Source organism: Heptranchias perlo, chromosome 6, assembly GCF_035084215.1.
Source record: "Heptranchias perlo isolate sHepPer1 chromosome 6, sHepPer1.hap1, whole genome shotgun sequence".
NCBI classification, from domain to species: Eukaryota; Metazoa; Chordata; class Chondrichthyes; order Hexanchiformes; family Hexanchidae; genus Heptranchias; species Heptranchias perlo.
In genome coordinates, this window is record NC_090330.1 from 37,016,447 (window position 1) to 37,037,108 (window position 20,662).

At 44.2% G+C, this 20,662-nt stretch overlaps 1 protein-coding gene across 1 annotated transcript in view; it reads right to left on the bottom strand.

Moving 5' to 3' along the window:
• atm (ATM serine/threonine kinase) overlaps positions 1–20,662 on the bottom strand; it is a 169,862-nt gene that overhangs the window by 42,644 nt on the left and 106,556 nt on the right. Inside the window, exons 38-41 of the mRNA XM_067986120.1 lie at positions 18,630–18,717; positions 16,768–16,926; positions 15,459–15,564; positions 9,937–10,025 (exon numbers count right to left, since the gene is read on the bottom strand). Coding sequence (XP_067842221.1) covers positions 9,937–10,025; positions 15,459–15,564; positions 16,768–16,926; positions 18,630–18,717 — 442 coding nt within the window. The remainder of the gene's footprint in view (positions 1–9,936; positions 10,026–15,458; positions 15,565–16,767; positions 16,927–18,629; positions 18,718–20,662) is intronic.

Consider the following 20,662-nt stretch of genomic DNA (forward strand, 5'->3'; position numbering starts at 1 on the left):
TTAAGAATCGACCACATTGCTGTGGGTCTGGAATCACATATAGGCCAGACGGGGTGAGGACGGCAGGTTTCCTTCCCTAAAGGACATTAGTGAACCAGATGGGTTTTTACGACAATCCGGTAGTTTCATGGCCACCATTATTGATACTGGTTTTTTTAATTCCAGATTTTATTTTAATTAATTGAATTTAAATTCCTCAGCTGCTGTGGAGGGATTTGAACTCATGACTCCGAATTATTAGTCCAGGCCTGGAGTATTGTGTCCAATTCTGGACACCGCACTTTAGGAAGGATGTGAAGGTCTTAGAGAAGGTACAGAAAGGTTTTACTACAATGGTTCCAGTGATGAGGGACTTCAGTTATGTGGATAGATTGGAGAAGCTGTGTTGTTCTCCCTAGAGCAGAGAAGGTTGAGAGGAGATTTGATAAAAGTGTTTAAAATCATGACGGGTTTAAATAAAGTGAATAAAGAGAAACTGTTCCCATTGGTGGAAGGGTCAAGAACCAGAGGACACAGATTTAAGGTGATTGGCAAAAGAACCAAAGGCGACGTGAGGAAAAACTTTTTTATGCAGTAGTTATGATCTGGAATGCGCTGCCTGAAAGGGTGGTGGATGCAGACTCAATCGTGGTTTTCAAAAAGGAATTGGATAATTATTTGAAGAAAAAAAATTAGCAGGGCTACGGGGAAAGAGCGGGGGAATGGGACTCACTGGATTGCTCTTACAAAGAGCTGGCACCGGCTCAATGGGCCAAATGGTCTCCTTCTGTGCTGCAAAGATTCTTTGATTCTATGTATCTCAAATGTGCTGAAATTTTGTAAAACAATTTGTGAAAAGTATATACCCAATAAAAAGATTTTTTTATACAAGAGAGTGTAGTCTGGAAATTTTTGTTTGTGTGGTTATTGGGAGGATAACTGAGGGTTACTTTCGGTTTGTGAGGGTTACAAAGACTGCTAACTGAACAAATGATTTTACTGTCTTCAATACATCTTCAGCCAGAAGTGCCGAGTGTATGATCCAACTCGGCCGCCTCCCGATATCCCCACCATCACAGCAGCCAGTCTTCAGCCAATTCGATTCACTCCACATGATATCAAGAAACGGCTGAGTGCACTGGATACAGCAAGGCTATGGGCCCCAACAACATCCCGGCTGTAGTGCTGAAGACTTGTGCTCCAGAACTAGCTGCCCCTCTAGCCAAGCTGTTCCAGTACAGCTACAACACTAGAATCTACCCGACAATGTGGAAAATTGCCCAGGTATGTCCTGTCCACAAAAAGCAGGACAAATCCAATCCGGCCAATTACCGCCCCATCAGTCTGCTCTCAATCATCAGCAAAGTGATGGAAGGTGTCGTCGACAGTGCTATCAAGTGGCACTTACTCACCAATAATCTGCTCACCGATGCTCAGTTTGGGTTCCACCAGGACCACTCGGCTCCAGACCTCATTACAGCCTTGGTCCAAACATGGACAAAAGAGCTGAATTCCAGAGGTGAGGTGAGAGTGACTGCCCTTGACATCAAGGCAGCATTTGACCGAGTGTGGCACCAAGGATCTCTAGTAAAATTGAAGTCAATGGGAATCAGGGGGAAAACTCTCCAGTGGCTGGAGTCATACCTAACACAAAGGAAGATGGTAGTAGTTGTTGGTGGCCAATCATCTCAGCCCCAGGGCATTGCTGCAGGAGTTCCTGAGGGCAGTGTCCTAGGCCCAACCATCTTCAGCTGCTTCATCAATGATCTTCCCTCCATCATAAGGTCAGAAATGTGGATGTTCGCTGATGATTCCACAGTGTTCAGTTCCATTCGCAACCGCTCAGATAATGAAGCAGTCCGAGCCCGCATGCAGCAAGACCTGGACAACATCCAGGCTTGGGCTCATAAATGGCAAGTAACATTCGCGCCAGACAAGTGCCAGGCAATGACCATCTCCAACAAGAGAGAGTCTAACCACCTCCCCTTGACATTCAACGGCATTACCATTGCCGAATCCTCCACCATCAACATCCTGGGGGTCACTATTGACCAGAAGCTTAACTGGACCAGCCATATAAATACAGTGGCTACAAGAGCAGGTCAGAGGCTGGGTATTCTGCGGCGAGTGACTCACCTCCTGACTCCCCAAAGCCTTTCCACCATCTACAAGGCACAAGTCAGGAGTGTGATGGAATACTCTCCACTTGCCTAGATGAGTGCAGCTCCAACAACACTCAAGCAGCTCGACATCATCCAGGTCAAAGCAGCCCGCTTGATTGGCACCATCTCGACTTGGAAATATATCGTCGTTCCTTCTTCGTCGCTGGGTCAAAATCCTGGAACTCCCTTCCTAACAGCACTGTGAGAGAACCTTCACCACACGGACTGCAGCGGTTCAAAAAGGCGGCTCACCACCACCTTCTCAAGGGCAATTAGGGATGGGCAATAAATGATGGCCTCGCCAGCGACGCCCACATCCCATGAACGAATAAAAAAAATACATGTGCTGGAAAGTGGACTGACTATAACTCCCACACAATGGAGCAGCCAATGAAACTGAAGAAGCAATAATCATCAATTAGCTGTGAACTGCAGTTAGGAGGTATTTAAAAAGCTCAAATAATAGCGAGAATGCTATCAGCTATGTTAACTGAGCAAAACTGCTGAAGAATGGAGAGTTATAGATTAAGGCAAGGCAGCTTTATTGCCCATGTGCTGAAAATCCCACTACAAGGGGTCAGGACACACTCTATGGGACTGATGGCCACTCACTCCACCCCAGGAGCAGTTGGTTCAACAAGCATGGGAGTAGGTAGTAAAACGAAGGCAGAACCAGTCAGCCACCACAATGCCCTCGCAACTTGGCCCAAGAACGTCCAGGGCCACCAGAGCCTGCTGGGATTGTCAGTGAAACCTCACAGCTAAGCCAGCACACTTACTCCTTGCACAGGGAGTCACTTAGAACTAAAAGGTTAAGTCTCACACAGTTACAGTTTGTTCTCTTTTAAACATCTCGGCTTTTTTTGGCTTAGGTGTCTTAGACCACACACCCACAGATGAGTTGTTGCTGTCTATGGCCCAGACAGCTCTTTCACTTGCCTGGATGTATAGGTGAATTTGTACTGTACCCAGGGATGAGAGAATCCTCTAATTTATTTTGGCTTACTTGTTTGACCATGTGCCCTCAGGTGACCTTCCTTAACTTTGAAAGATGGCAGAATAAACACTTGGCTAGATTGAGACTTAGACTTTATCAGTCACACAAATTTATTAAGAGTAAGTGAACAAGCAATGACACACTGTAGAATTTACAGTAGTTATTAAGCTTAACCATCTTGAGTGAGTAGAAATAACAGTTGTGACTACTACGCTAAACTATACACTAATTACATTAATATCCTTAAAAGGAAGAGCTTTTTTCCCTCATTGTCCACAGAACCCTCTGGTCTGACCATCTGTCTGGGAATGCATCAGATGTATTCTCCAGTTTGAACCAGAGAGGCTGAGATATACTTTCCAAAAAAAATGATGGGGACCGAGTTTTTTTTAAATTCGTTCATGGGATGTGGGCGTCACTGGCAAGGCCAGCATTTACAAGTAAAGTTAAGTAACTGCTGTTTAAACTCCAAAAGAGCTGCTAATAAAATATACATTTGAAATGATCCTTTAAGATGTTTGTATTTGAATTGATTGGCTCTGCCCCCCTCCCTTGGACAGATGGTTCAACAAGTGACTGATTACAACTAATGCATCAAAATAAATTAGGAATTCTTTTTTTCTTTATATACCATAACAGAATTAAAGAACCCAATACTTTTCCACATCTTAGATAGAAAATCACAAGCATAAAGGGGCATCAATGTGCCAAATGAAGCTGCCAATATTCATGTCACACAATGGACGAAACAAATAGACCATACTTGACTTGAACATCGTGCTAAGAATATAAGAAATAGGAGCAGGAGTAGGCCACCTGGCCCCTTGGGCCTGCGCCGCCGTTCAATAAGATCATGGCTGATCTTCAACCTAAACTCTACTTTCCCGCCCGATCCCCATATCCCTTGATTACCCTAGAATCAAAAAATCTATCAATCTCAGCCTTGAATATACTCAACGACTAAGCATCCACAGCCCCCTGGGGTAGAGGATTCCAAAGATTCACAAGCCTGAGTGAAGAAGTTCCTTCTCATCTCAGTCCTAAATGCCTGACCCCTTATCCTGCAACTATGACCCCTGGTCCTAGACTCCACAGCCAGGGGAAGCCCCCTCAGAATCTTGTATGTTTCGATGAGATCGCCTCTCATTCTTCTAAACTCCAGAGAGTATAGGCCATTCTACTCAGTCTCTCCTCATAGGTCAACCCTCTCATCCCAGGAATCAATCTAGTGAAACTACGTTGCACCCCCTCTAAGGAAGTATATCCTTCCTTAGGTAAGGAGACCAAAACTGTAACAGTACTCCAGGTGAGGTCTCACCAAAGCATTGTACAATTGTAGCAAGACTTTCTTACTCTTGTACTCCAACCCCCTTGCAATAAAGGCCAACATGCCATTTGCCTTCCTCATTGCACCTGCATGCCAACTTTTTGTGTTTCTTGTATGAGGATACCCAAATCTCTCTGAACACCAACATTTAATAGTTTCTCACCATTTAAAAAATATTCTGGTTTTCTATTCTTCCTACCAAAGTGAATAACCTCACATTTCCCCACATTATACTCCATCTGTCACCTTCTTGTCCACTCACTTAACCTGTCGATATCCCTTTGCAGACTCTGTGTCCTCCTCACAACTTACTTTCCCAGTTTTTTTGCTGAATATGTATTTGTCATCGCTTAGAATACTGCAGGAGCTCAGTATTAGATGACAACAAATATTATTGGAAGAACTGAGCAGGACATGTGGATAAAATTGGTTTGGGCACGGTTGCTTTGCAGATGTGGTTTGTAGCATTAAGAAATGGTGCTGCTGTGGCGTTCATTGGAAGGCATCTCGAATTAGTGCCCAGCACACCACACTTCCTTGCTGCATCCCTGGTTCTGCAAATAGGCGTTTGATAAGCCTACCGTGCAGCACTTTATCATCAAGATTGTGGCCCGTGGAATAAAGGGGGAAGTAGCAACATAGATACAGAATTGGCTAAGGGACAAGAAACAGAGAGTAGTGGTGAATGGTTGTTTTTGGGACTGGAGGGAGGTGTACAGTGGTGTTCCCCAGGGGTCGTGCTGGGACCACTGCTTGTCTTGATACATATGATGATATACCCTGACTTGGGTGTACAGGCACAAAATTTGCAGATGACACAAAACTTGGAAGGGTAGTAAAGAGTGAGGAGGATAGTGATAGACTTCAAGAGATATAGACAGACTGGTGGCCTGGGCGGTCACGTGACAGATGAAATTTAATGCAGAAAAATGCAGTGATACATTTCGGTAGGAAGAACGAGGAGAGGCAATATAAACTAGAAGGCACAACTCTAAAAGGGGTACAGGAACAGAGAGATCTGGGGTGTATGTGCACAAATCATTGAATGTGGCAGGGCAGGATGAGAAAGCGGCTAAAAAGGCATACGGGATCCTGGGCTTTATAAATAGAGGCATAGAGTACAAAAGTATGGAAGTCATGATGAACCTTTATAAAACACTGGTTCGGCCACCACAGGAGTATTGTGTCCAGTTCTGGGCTCTGCACTTTAGGAAAGATGTGAAGGTCTGAGAGAGGATGCAGAAGAGATTTACTGGAATGATTCCAGGGAAGAGGGACTTTAGCTACGTTGATAGGCTGGATAAGCTGGAGTTGTTACCTTGGAACAGAGACGCTTGCGAGGAGATTTGATAGAGGTATTCAAAATCATGACGGGTCTAGACAGAGTAGATAGAGAGAAACTGTTCCCATTGGCGAAAGGGTCAAGGACCAGAGGACATAGATTTGAACCAAAGGTGACATGAGGAAAAACTTTTTTTTACACAGCGAATGGTTAGGATCTGGTATGCACTGCCCGAGGGGGTGGTGAAGGCAGATTCAATAATGGCCTTCAAAAGGGAACTGGACAAGTACTTGAAAGGAAAAAATTTGCAGGGCTACGGGGAAAGGGCGGGGAGTGAGACTAGCTGGACTGCTTTTGCATAGAGCCGAAATGGACTCGATAGGCCGAATGGCCTCCTTCCGTGCTGTAACTTTTCTATGATTCTATAATTCCTTATTGAAAGCCAAGGGCTTCACCATCCTGGCAATCAAATACATGCTAAGGCCGCTTTGCACGGTGAAGTTGTGCAGAAGCAGCAGCAGGTTATTCTGGGATCCCTGACGGACTGAAGTCAAGACATCCGAAGTGCTGCTTCAGGATCCCAACGGTATGCTTGACATTCATTCTGTTTGTTGAAGTGTTATTGCATCTGCACTCTGCTACTGTAATTGGCTCATGGTGTCACGAGCTGTGGCTGCAGAGTGCAGTCTGGACTCTTCCTTTCCCATCAAAGCTTTGTAGGTGCTCCCAGGGAAATGGCTATTAACCTGCATTATTCTTGTTGGTGGATGCATACCAGCTGGACATGTGGTTGGCACTCCACGTGTTATCATTCTAGCCTTGAAGCAGCTGGACATAAAAAGCGATGGCTGTGGTGACTTTGACAGCCACTGGTAGTGCCATATGGATATCCAATGAGGTCTAGAGGTGAAGTATACGGCAAAGCTCTCTCACTGCCACCCCGCCCATAGGCCCATCTTTTCTGTTGTCCGCAGGTAGCTGTGCCTGGTAGACCCACTGTATTGTGAAGTGACAGGAGTATGCCTTGCAAACTGCCCGACATTATAGGCAACCCTTTCTTGCTCTTGCTGGTCCAGCTCTGCCAATCCCAGCGTTGTTGGAACACTGAGTGAATCTTGTGGTGTGTTGAACACTTGAAATTTCTACTAAAATATGCTGCAGTTCACATTTATATTCCACTGAGGAAAAATATATTCCACTGAGGAAAAAAGGGTGTAAAAGAAATGACAGCCATCCGTGGCTAAGTAAAGAAATTAAGGATAGTATCCGACTAAAAACAAGGACATATAAGGTATCCAAACTTAGTGGGAGGATAGAAGATTGGGAAGTCTTCAAAAGACAGCAAAAAGTAACTAAAGGATTGATTAAGAAAGGGAAGATAGATTATGAAAATAAATTAGCAAAAAATATAAAAACAGATAGCAAGAGTTTCTACAGTTATATAAAAAGAAAAAGGGTGGCTAAGGCAAACGTAGGTCCCTTAGAGGATGAGACCGGGAAATTAATGGTGGGAAACATGGAGATGGCAAAAATGCTGAACAAATATTTTGTTTCAGTCTTTACGGTAGAGGACACTAAGAATATCCCAACACTGGACAAACAGGGGGCTCGAGGGGGGGAGGAGCTAAATACGATTAAAATCACTAAGGAATTGGTACTCAGTAAATTAATGGGACTCAAGGTGGATAAATCCCCTGGACCTGATGGCTTACATCCTAGGGTCTTGAAGGAAGTGGCAGTAGGGATTGTGGATGCTTTGGTAATAATTTTCCAAAATTCTCTGGACTCGGCAAAGGTCCCGGCAGATTGGAAAACTGCTAATGTAACACCCTTATTTAAAAAGGGTAGTAGGCAGAAGGCTGGAAATTATAGACCAGTTAGCCTAACATCTGTGGTGGGTAAAATTTTGGAGTCTATTATTAAGGAGACCGTAGCGGAACATTTGGATAAACATAATTTAATAGGTCAAAGTCAGCATGGCTTTACGAAGGGGAAGTCATGTCTGACAAATTTGCTTGAGTTCTTTGAGGACATAACGTACAGGGTGGATAAAGGGGAACCAGTGGACGTAGTGTATTTAGACTTCCAGAAGGCATTCGACAAGGTGCCACATAAAAGATTATTGCTCAAGATAAAGAATCACTGGATTGGGGGTAATATTCTGGCATGGGTGGAGGATTGGTTATCTAACAGGAAGCAGAGAGTTGGGATAAATGGTTCATTCTCGGACTGGCAACCAGTAGCCAGTGGTGTTCCGCAGGGGTCGGTGCTGGGTCCCCAACTCTTTACAATCTATATTAACGATTTGGAGGAGGGGACCGAGTGTAACATATCAAAGTTTGCAGATGATACAAAGATAGGAGGGAAAGTAGAGAGTGAGGAGGACATAAAAAACCTACAAGGGGATATAGACAGGCTGGGCGAGTGGGCGGAGATTTGGCAGATGCAATACAATATTGGAAAATGTGAGGTTATGCACTTTGGCAGGAAAAATCAGAGAGCAAGTTATTAGTTATTATCTTAATGGCGAGAAACTGGAAAGTACTGCAGTACAAAGGGATCTGGGGGTCCTAGTGCAAGAAAATCAAAAGGTTAGTATGCAGGTGCAGCAGGTGATCAAGAAGGCCAACGGAATGTTGGCTTTTATTGCTAGGGGGGTAGAGTATAAAAACAGGGAGGTATTGCTGCAGTTATATAAGGTATTGGTGAGACCGCACCTGGAATACTGCATACAGTTTTGGTGTCCATACTTAAGAAAAGACATACTTGCTCTCGAGGCAGTACAAAGAAGGTTCACTCGGCTAATCCCGGGGATGAGGGGGTGGACATATGAGGAGAGGTTGAGTAGATTGGGACTCTACTCATTGGAGTTCAGAAGAATGAGAGGCAATCTTATTGAAACATATAAGATTGTGAAGGGGCTTGATCAGGTGGATGCAGTAAGGATGTTCCCAAGGATGGGTGAAACTAGAACTAGGGGGCATAATCTTAGAATAAGGGGCTGCTCTTTCAAAACTGAGATGAGGAGAAACTTCTTCACTCAGAGGGTAGTAGGTCTGTGGAATTTGCTGCCCCAGGAAGCTGTGGAAGCTACATCATTAAATAAATTTAAAACAGAAATAGACAGTTTCCTAGAAGTAAAGGGAATTAGGGGTTACGGGGAGCGGACAGGAAATTGGACATGAAGCTGAGTTCGGATCGGTCAAGGCCCTGTGGATGGCGGAGCGGGCCCAGGGGCTGAGTGGCCGGGTCCTGCTCCTACTTCTTGTGTTCTTTACATTTGAGGTTAGGATCAGATCAGCCATGATCTTATTGAATGGCGGAGCAGGCTCGAGGGGCCGATTGGCCTACTCCTGCTCCTATTTCTTATGTTCTTTAACTGAAGATCCCAGCAATGCTGGTTCAGTAAGAGGGCCTGCAACAAATCACATGCATGATGCACTAGCTTTTGAATATGGTGCACCCACCTATTAAAAAGGTCTTTTGGTGGCAACAACAAGCTCAGTTACTACTAAAGATATCCCGAGCACTGCAGCGTTCAGAAGAAAATTGCAGTCACAATTAATTTTCACCAGTGAGACACAAGCAGGAAATATGTGAAATTATAGGTCCATATACTCCATTGCTAAGCTCAGTATCAACAGCAATTTCCAGGTATATGTCTAATCCTTTTTCCCATACTCCTAGATGATATATGTTTCTCATACTTACCTTTGGGTATCTACTATTGTTTATAGATCCTCAGAGGGTCTCATGCTGACTGACACCTATGAATTTTGGTCATGTTCACCTTTCTGTCTCAACACTACGCTGCCAAGAGTACTGGGTGATGGTGGGCAGTACAACTGCACTCAATGTTTTGGGTTAGAGAGGAAGTGAGGAGAACAAACATAAATCAGTGTTGCTGATCCCGATTAGTAAGCAGTGGCCCCCGAGTAAGCGGATGCTGGATAAGGGAAACATCAGCCCTGGCTGTGACAGTGCCCCAGATGAATATCCTGGCAACAATTTCTGTCAAGGCCTCACAGACAAAAGGATGGCCAACACCCATGGAACTGTAAACCAGCAGGGATTGCTGCCTTCAGAAGTAGATAGATATAGAGAGAAAATTGGGGAAGAAATGCAGAATTCAACATAATCGGTCCGGTCAAAGGATAGAGTACCAAGTACATTTAACTTCAGTCTTTACCTGGCAAGTGGATGTAACATCTTTCCTCCACCGCAGCCATACAAACTATCAGGTTCTCCTATACTTCTGTACACATCAATCAGGAGTTCCTGTTAGGACACACATTAGTTTAATCATGAATAACATATATTTTAAACAACTACAGCCCTCTCTTTCATTGATGTGACAATGCTAGCGCCTGGATCTTCCAATACCAGGCAAATTCAGGGGTCTAAGATCTTGGTCAGTCTTTTACAAAATTATGTCACTATATAGTCTTAAAACATTTTCCTATATAATGACACAAGCAAAATGCAGCAAAAAAACCCAGAATGTAGCCATTGTGAAGCTATTCTTCCAAACAGTGGATATTAGAGTTGCCAACCCTCCAGCATTGTCCTGGCGTCTCCAGGAATTAAAGATTAATCTCCTGCATACTGTTGCGAGCAACATGGGAGAAAAAAATCATAGGATTATTCAAAATTGTGCATTTTTTTTCATTTTTCTTTGAACATTTATTAGTAATAAAAAACTAGAGATGGGAAAAAGGCTGTTTTACTGGGTGGACCTGTTGGAGGTGTGAGGTCATGTGATGAAACCTCAAGGAATACATCCAACCAGAGTTGCCAACCCTAGTAGATATATAGTCAGTAATGTATTACTGACAACTGCAAATGAGAAAGAAGTTTAAATTATTGAAATTTATTCTTCATGTTAAGAATTCAGAACATTGGAATTAGCAGTAATATACTGTATCTTTCTCTCAGACAATACAGCAAAATACTGGCAGGCTACAAAAATTAAAATAACCATCTCCAGACAACAGTTACTGATCACCATTATTGAAACTAATTGCCAGACACACCTGAGCAGCAGTAAAGAGAGAAAACTCTTATTGCAGTGAAGCTCAGTTTCAATTCAATTTTCAAGTCATACCTCTCGTTGATTAAATGATGGGAGTGGGGCCAATGGGCTTGGAGGGCGATGAGGAGCAGGGCTGCTCCTAAAATTATGAGGGAGAGAGTAGAACTTGAGATGTCAGGTTGGAACCTGTGGGAGTTAGAGTTGAAGCACTTTCGGCGGGCCTGGGAGAGAGTGAAGCAGAGGCCGAGCAGCAGGTCCATTACTGGCCAATGTATGGATTAACGGTTCTCTGTTACAATCCCTGGGTCATGCATATTGGGCAGAAAAAGATGCACCCCAGGCCGTAGGGAACACAAAGTCTGCTTACAGGAGTGAGCGGAAACACTGAACCCGAGGAAATATCAGGAGTAGTTGGGAAAATGCTGGAATCCATTATTAAGGGCGTGTTAACGGGGCACTTAGAAAATCATAATATGATTAGGCAGAGTCAACATGGTTTTATGAAAGGGAAATCGTGTTTAACAAATCTGTTAAAGTTTTTTGAGGATGTAGCTCGCAAGGTCGATAAGGGGGAACCAGTGGATGTAGTATATTTGGATTTTCAAAAGGTATTCAATAAGGTGCCACAGAAAAGGTTGTTACACAAAATAGGGGCTCATAGGGTGGGTAATATATTAGCATGGATAGAGGATTGGTTAACGGACAGAAAACAGAGAGTAGGAATAAACGGGTCACTTTCAGGTTGGCAGGCTGTAACTAGTGGGGTGCCGTAAGGATCAGTGCTTGGGCCTCAGTTATTTACAATCTATATTAATGACTTAGATGAAGGGACTGAGTGTAATGTATCCAAGTTTGCTGACGATACAAAGCTAGGTGGGAAAGTAAGCTGTGAGGAGGACGCAAAGGGGTAAATTTTAACCCCATGAGTGGGTGAGTTGGGGGTGGGCCAGAAGGTAAAAACTGTAAAAAAAAAAGTAAAACCTGACCCCAATCCGCCTCCTTCTGATTTTAACGGAGGCAGGTTGAGGGGCGGGCGACCAACCTGCTCTCAAGAGGCGGGTTGGTCAGTAAAATCTTTTAAGCAGGCTGCGGGCCTCCATTTTAATAGGTTTTTTATTTTTAACTCCTGGGGGACAGGAATCCTGGGCCTTCTGCTTCACGCCATGTAAGAGGAGGCAAGAAGGTCCAGATCAACAGGTGAGTGCCTTCATTGCACTGCTTGTGGGCCAGGAGGGAGCAGGAGTTTTTCCTCTAAGTCCAACAAGCTTACCTGCCGCGATCCTACACATGCGATTGACTGCCCCCCCCCACCCCGCCACGAGCTCTGACTCCCCTGATGACCCACCACCTCACCGCCACCCCCCCCCCCCCCCCCCGCCACCCCCCCCCCCCAATCTAAGACTTGCTGCTGGCATCTGCTCCCCAGCTGCTCTCCTGTCTGATTGATAGCTAGCCTGTCAATCTGGCTGGCTGTCGGGCGGGAGACCTACTGAAAAATATTGAAAGACATCCTTACTTCAAAATCGTAAGGACGTCCGGGAAACCCATGCTTCTGGGTTTCCTTTCAGGAAATGCCACCCCCCACCCCAGCTCCCCATTAAAATTTACCCCAAAAAGTCTGCAAAAGGGATATAGACAGTTTAAGTGAGTGGGCAAGAAGGTGGTTGATAGAATATGTGTGGAAATGTGAGGTTATTCACTTTGGTAGGAAGAATAGAAAAACAGAATATTTTTTAAATGGTGAGAAACTATTAAATGTTGGGGTTCAGAGGGATTTGGGTGTCCTTGTACACGAAACACAAAGTTAATATGAAGGTATGGCAAGCAATTAGGAAGGCAAATGGTATGTTGGCCTTTGTTACAAGGGGGTTGGAGTGCAAGAGTAAGGAAGTCTTGCTGCAATTGTACAGGGTTTGATGAGACAACATTTGGAGTAATGTGTACAGTTTTGGTCTCCTTACCCAAGGAAGGATATACTTGTCTTACAGGCGGTGCAACGAAGGTTCGCTAGATTAATTCCTGGTATGAGAGGGTTGTCCTATGAGGAGAGATTGAGTAGAATGGGCCTATACTCCCTGGAGTTTAGAAGAATGAGAGATGATCTCACTGAAATATATAAGATTCTGAGAGAACTTGACAGGGTGGATGATGAGAGGCTATTTCCCCTGGCTGGAAAGTCTAGAACTAGGGGTCATAGTCTCCGGATAAGGGGTCAGCCATTTAGGACTGAGATGAGGAGAAATTTCTTCACTCAGGGGGTTGTGAATCTTTGGAATTTTGTATCCCAAAGGGCTGTGGATGCTCAGTCGTTGAGTATATTCAAAGCTGAGATCGATAGATTTTTGGACTTTTAAGGGAATCACGGGATATGAAGATCAGGCAGGGAAGTGGAGTTGAGGTCGAAGATCAGCCATGATCTTATTGAATGGCAGAGCAGGTACGAGGGGCCGTATGGTCTATTCCTGCTCCTATTTCTTACGTTCTTATCTAGTTTAAAAAAAAACAAAAATTGTGATGGTGTGCAAAAGGGGAATGGTTATGTGCAATGCTCTAAATGGTTCCTCCCGGAGGGTGCAGGGGTTTCCAACTTGAGTTTATGCTGATCTTGATTGGCCCCACAAGTTATGGGTGCAAAAGGCTGGGGGGGTGGGGGGAGCACACTTACTTTCATCTTCCTCCTGATACCAGCAAACTTCTCCCGCATTTGCAGCCAGGTCTGAGGGAGTTGAGGTGATTTCACTAACTTCATTGCCAACCTTTCTCCATGCAACTATTACCTGTGCTTTTACTAGACGGTGACCTTCAACCCCAAATAGTGCTACCCTCCTTTGGTGCACCTCCTGCAGCAGGACCTCCAACCCTTCAACGTGAAAGGAAGCAATGCTGTCCACATGTCCACTGTGTCACTGTGAACAATTAAGTCACTTTTCTGCTTCTAACACAACTTCCCCTTTAAAAGTGAACAGCTGCTGCCTCGCAAGAATTTCCATCCCCCAAACAAGTGCACTACAGACCAAACTTTCATGTGCCGGCAACCTTTTCAAATTAGGTAAGGGGCTTTTGTTACAAAATTCAGCGCAGCTTGCCTTCTGAGCTGCTAATGGAGATGAGCTCACTGCATGGGCTAGCTTAACCCCACGTTCACAAAATCAGTGCTCATATGCAAACCTATAGCGGGGAATTTTAACCTCCCAGGACGGGTGGGAGTAGCAGCGGGATTAAAATTTCAAAAATCGAAACCCGATCCCAACAGGCCCACTTCTGGTTTTAATGGAGGCGGGATGGGGATGGACGATTATCCTGCTCTTTAGAGGCAGGTCAGTTATTTAAAATGTTAACGAGGCTGTGTGCCTCAAATTTTACCAGAGTTTTACTTTTAACGGCCGCGGGCCAGGTTTCCCAGTGCTCGAGAAAACCCAGCAGCTGAAGGGTGGAGAGAACAGCTGGATCCAGCAGGTAAGTGCCTTTCCAGCACTGCTTGTGGGTCAGGAGGAGCAGGAGTGCTTCCTCCCAGCACCTCAAGCAAACCTGCTTCCATCCCCACGATCCGCCGACCTCTCCCTCCCACCCTTCACGATCTCCCCCCCGGGCTCCACGAACCCCACCCAACCCACGGTCTCTCCTCAGACCTCCACGATCTCCCCCACCGGTTTCTATGATCTCCCCACCGAGCCATGATCTCTCTCTCCCTCCTCGCCACTCCCTGGCTGTGGCTTACCAGTGCAGGCCTTCCCGCCCGACAACCAGCCAGCCTCTCGATCTGGTTAGCTGTTGGCTGGGAAACAGAGACATTTTTTAAAAACGAGGTCCTGCCTTAAAATTTGGTAGAACCTCCACGTTATCCGCATTTCCGGGTTTCCCAGCCGCTCCGGCCAACTCCTGTTCCCTCCCCGCAAAAACGGGGCCATAATTTCCATTGCCACACATCATCTGGCACCTCATAGCAACTTCATACTATTATCTGATGCTCAACTGATTGATGGTAACATTATTACTGCAACAGAAAATAAAGTCTATGCGCTAGACCCGCTCTGTTCCACTACCTCTGAAAATTCACTCTCCAGAAGCACTGAGCCTTAACCAGCAGCCTGCTAACCAAATCATTGCATGCAACTACCGCATGGTATCCTTTTGTGACTTCCTGCAAATATCAAAGATTTTTTTTTATTAATAACTCAGCCATCACAAAAAAGGCTTACAAGGGTAAGTTGTGACGTGAAATTTCTATAAGTACCATAATGGATAGAATTTTTTTGTTAAAATGTCAACAAATAAATTCACATTTCTTGTGCTGTGGTCAGTTTAACATTTTAAAAATAAATTATATCTGCCAATTCAGTATGAGAGGATTATCTATCACTAAACTTTACGTGAGGCACCATGAAATCGGTCATTTGCAATTCTCACTAAATTTTGTATAGCTGCGACTAGTTTCCATTACTGGGATATAACAGCTGTGACTGACTGATAAACAGAGGCATTGTAACATAGTGAATTCCTGTTCACGTATTTGTTGAACATTTGTTCATGCACCATTCCATTCCTCATACATTCCAGTGTTTAACATAAACGACTGAATAGAGGCTATTCATTTCCTGTCTTGGAGAGCTTGCTGCAGATATGGGGAGGGAAGATAAAGATTTTATGGAGACATTTACAAATCCACTTTGTTTCTATACCTGTAAACTGATCCCTGTTTCTTCTTTGCTTTTGCTGCTCAGGCTGGAGACTGTTAGCTCTTGGCTGGCCTCATCAAACTTTAGGCTGCGTGCCGCTTTGTAAGAACTAACAAAACCAGAAACACAGGCAATTGTTTAAAAGTAGGTTGTATCACTGCAGTATCCTGCTACCAGTGTCTCCTACAATTATTTATTACCTATTGTACAGAAACAATTTTTCACACTATAGTTTTGTAGCAACTGATAGCACTGTTACATTTTTGGGGTTAGAACATAAGAAATTGGAGCAGGGGTAGGCCATACCTGCTCCGCCATTCAATAAGATCACGGCTGACCTTCGACCTCGACTACAGTTTCCTGCCCGATCCCCATATCCCTTGATTCCCTTACAGTCCAAAAATCTATCGATCTCAGCCTTGAATATACTCAACGACTGAGCATCCATAGCCTTCTGGGGTAGAGAATTCCAGAGATTCCCAACCTTCTGAGTGAAGAAATGCCTCCTCATCTCAGTCTTAAATGACTGACCTCTGATCCTGAGACTATGCCCCCTAGTTCTAGGGTTACTTTACTTTTTTTTAAACTTTAGATATTTTTGGCTTCCATGCATCAGACAACACTCATAGGCGACCCTTAGCTCTCCCTGTTGCAGAGAGTGTCGTTACTTGCCCAGATATCAGAGAAAACCAGTGATCCCTCTTCAGTTTGTTTCAGCTGCCGGTTTTATCCCATGATCCACCTGATCTTCAGTTAAAAGTGCGAACAGCTGAATGAAGCTGCCCTAAGTCTCCATTTTCTGACTGCCTCCCGTAGTTATTAACAGTGCGAGCAGCTGATGGAGACTTAAGGCAGCTTCAAAATCAACTGTTGGACTTTTAACATATTATGGTTTTACCGCCCACTGTGTATAATGGGAAAATCACGTTAGCACAAATGCGCCCACTATATGAGGTAGGGACTATACCTTCAAAAAAAGGGACCAGGACCCAGTTGAATTTAAATAACTGTCAAATTAAAACAAAAAGCTGCCAATCAAACACATATTTGAACAAATCACAGAATCATTTTATTTGAATTTAATGTTTTACCTCCTCCCTCAGACACCAGCCTTAGACAAACCAACTCAAACCGATCAATATTATCAAGTTGGGATATTCTTCTAATTGAATCCCTTATGTACAATGACAGAATTGAAGGAGTTAATACCATGCTAAATCTTAGACAAAAATGCGTTATTCTTGTCATGCGCACATTGCTGCTCATATCAGATAAAGGACTTGCAATTATTTGCTTCAGTTTCAGCTGGTACCTTTTTAATTCCTCCTCTTCAGATCTGATCTTATCTGCATAGATTTCTGCACATAGTAAGGCTGTAAAGTGAGCAGCACATGACTGGGCTGTCAAAGCAACCTCCAGGTAGTTCAGATCCAACCAGAAATTGTCATCCCATACAGTGCTCAGCTGATGTCTAGAATGAGAAAAGATGCAGATAACAAAGTGATAAAACAGATTTTTATTGAAGGTTTCATTTTGGACATTTGAAATTAAAGTAAATCAAATAGATCATATTTAACTCTAGAAATCTGTGCTAGCAATAATGTCAACATTAAAAACAAATCATTGTTCTGTAGTGATTCAAAAATAATTTTTTTTTGTGTTGACCAAGGGTAGTAGAGAATGAACACTTTATTTCTTTTGGGGCACTAAGTATCAGCATCAAGCACTCCCAACATGGGAGTTTAGTGCCACCCTTCCACTCTCATTCTGACCTCTCTGTCTTTGATCTTCTAAATTGTTCCAACCAGGCTCAACACAAGCTTTATGAAAAGTGTCTCTCCTTTCTCCTGGGCACTCTGAAGTGTTCTGACCTGAACATTCACTTTAGTAACTTCGGATGTTAGCTATATTCCCAGTGTTCTTTTTAGGTGGGGATGTGAGCTAGGTCTATCTATTGAAGGGAGGGGAGACTTGTTGGTGCTTTGGGTCTATCAAAACACAGCTCTGGCAGCAGGAGAGTGGGGGTGGGGGGATTCTGTGCCTAGTGCATTGGTCTGTTTTTGCCTCTTTTTGGGACTGGCAGACCCGCTGTGTGTTTCCAGCATTTCCGATTTTCAGTTTGGACCTGCAACGTTTTCTCTTTTTTGCCATCTGTCGGCCCTTTATCCCTCTGGTTTCCTCGACCAAGACTAAAATCATTGGCAATTAGTATAAAATCAGAAGACATGTTGAAGGGTCGTCGGCCTGAAACGCTGACTCTGTTTTGTTCTCCACAGATGCTGCCTGACTTGCTGAGTATTTCTAGCACTTTCTGTTTTTATTTTGGATTTCCAGCATCCGTTGTATTTTGCTTTAGATACTCACTGGTCTTAGTTTCTCTCAGTTATTTGAAAGTCATTCATGATGTTGAATGTTCAGTCACGAAGTGTGAGTGGGAAAACCGCAGATTACTGGCTACAAATGCAGAATAAGAACTCAAACTCCAGAAGACGTAAATTGCACCGTTTCATTAGTGTCATAAAGGGCAAAATGATCCCAGATGCAATCAAATTGTGGTTAATTTATGTGCATTTCCTACAACTACAATCAATTAAGTATAGAAATGACTGGACCCTGAAAAGGTGGTGGAAGCAGATTCAGTCGTGGTTTTCAAAAAGGAATTGGATAAATACTTGAAGGGAAAGAATTTGACAGGCTACGGGGAAAGAGCAGGGGAATGGGACTAACTGGATTGCTCTTACAAAGAGCTGGCAAGGGCTCGATGGGCCGAATGGCCTCCTTCTGTGCTGTAACCATTCTATGATTCTAGGTGCAAGTAATCCACAGTAAAAACTAATATGGATTAAATCTAGCTAACAGTAAAGACAGATGATGATGATGACAGCAACAGCATTGTCTTACCAAACCCCACCAAGTAAAGTTTGAAATAAGGCAATGATAAACAAAAAATGCTGGGAATGCACTGCATATCAGCAAGGGTCTGAGAGAGAAAGTGAGGGTAATATTTTAGATATAACCCTTCATTACAACGCATGGCGAACCAGAATTCTGATGAAGAGTTACACCTCACTTGCTAACCTACTTTTCTTCTTCAGATGCTGATTGACCTGTTGTGTGATTTTAGCATCTTCTGTCTTTTTAAATTTAAATATCTAAACTAATACTTGTCGAGACCTTTTCTGTTTTCGCAAATAATCAACCACTGCCAGCATGGTGCGTCGAGATGTTTTATCCATATGTCCATGGGGAAGGCTATCTGTTTCTGTCAAAGTAACAAAAACAGCTGTCAGCAAATTGATCAACAAAAAGGCATTGTACATTGTTAGCTGGTTGTATGATTATACACTACATACTCAATTTTTATATAAGTTGCGGAAGCTTTCACAACAATCAGAACGTAGCAGAGGCAGTCAGTTAACTGTATGTAACGACCAATTCTACTCCACAAAAGATATTGCTCATCTTTTTTATCATATTCTTGATGATGACAGGTACCAGTGGTTGAAATATAAAGACTGATTGATAAAGTGACAATGAAAATCCCACATCCATATAGTCAATGATATTTTAGCCATAAACTGGGTGCCGGGTCACTGTCACTGCCATCTTTTCCTGTTCTATGTTGGTCCGATTTCTCTCCCTAGTTCTAGCAGTAGCTCCCCATTGTTACATGCTGGAGGGGTGAAAGGCAGAAGCCCAGTGTAAGCCCATTTTTACAGCGACTAACTCAAAAATCATGGCAACGCTCAGAGTGGTAGGATACAGGTTCAATCTCTCATGCTGGGTTCCTGATCCCAGCTGCACTGGGAGGGAATCTGGGAGAGTGGAGGGGAAAGGCCAAGACACACCATATAGAGCAGAGAAGGCTAAGAGTAGTTTTACTAGAGAATTTTAAAATTATGAAGGGTTTTGATACAGTGAATAGGAATAGACTATTTTCTTTGGTTAGAGAGTCAGTAATATGGGGTCAATTTTTAAAAAAAAATTCATTCATGGGATGTAGGCGTCGCTGGCAAGGCCAGCATTTATTGCCCATTCCTAATTGCCCTCGAGAAGGTGGTGGTGAGCCGCCTTCTTGAGCCGCTGCAGTCCGTGTGGTGAAGGTTCTCCCACAGTGCTATTAGGGAGGGAGTTCCAGGATTTTGACCCAGCAACAATGGAGGAAAGTCGATATATTTCCAAGTCAGGATGGTGTGTGATTTGGAGGGGAACATGCAGTTGGTGGTGTTCCCATGTGCCTGCTGCCCTTGTCCTTCTAGGTGGTAGAGGTCACTGGTTTGGAAGGTGCTGTCGAAGATGCCGTGGCGAGTTGCTGCAGTGTATCCTGTAGATGGTACACACTGCAGCCACGGTGTGCCGGTAGTGAAGAGGGTGAATGTTTAGGGTGGTGGATGGGGGGCCAATCAAGTGGGCTGCTTTATCTTGAATGGTGTTGAACTTCTTGAGTGATGTTGGAGCTGCACTCATCCAGACAAGTGGAGAGTATTCCATCACACTCCTGACTTGTGCCTTGTAGATGGTGGAAAGGCTTTGGGGAAGTCGGGAGGTGAGTCACTCACTGCAGAATACCCAGCCTCTGACCAACTCTTGTTGCCACAGTATTTATGTGGCTGGTCCAGTTAAGTTTCTGGTCAATAGTGACCCCCAGGATGTTGATCCCCAGGATGGTGGGGGATTCAGCGATGGTAATGCTGTTGAATGTCAAGGGGAGGTGTTTGGACTCTCTCTTGTTGGAGATGGTCATTGCCTGGCACTTGTATGGCACGAATGTTACTTGCCACTTATCAGCCCAAGCCTGGATGTTGCCCAGGTCTTGTTGCATACGGGCACGGACTGCTTCGTTATCTGAGGGGTTGTGAATGGAACTGAGCACTGTGCAATCATCAGCTAACATCCCCACTTCTGATGTTATGTTGGAGGGAAGGTCATTGATGAAGTAGCAGAAGATGGCTGGGCCTAGGACACTGCCCTGAGGTACTCCTGCAGCAAAGTCCTGGGGCTGAGATGATTGGCCTCCAACAACCACCACCATCTTCCTTTGTGCTAGGTATGACTCCAGCCACTGGAGAGCTCCCCCCTGATTCCCACTGACTTTAATTTTATTAGGGCTCCTTGATGCAACACTCGGTCAAATGCTGCCTTGATGTCAAGGGCAGTCACTCTCACCTCACCTCTGGAATTCAGCTCTTTTGTCCATGCTTGGACAA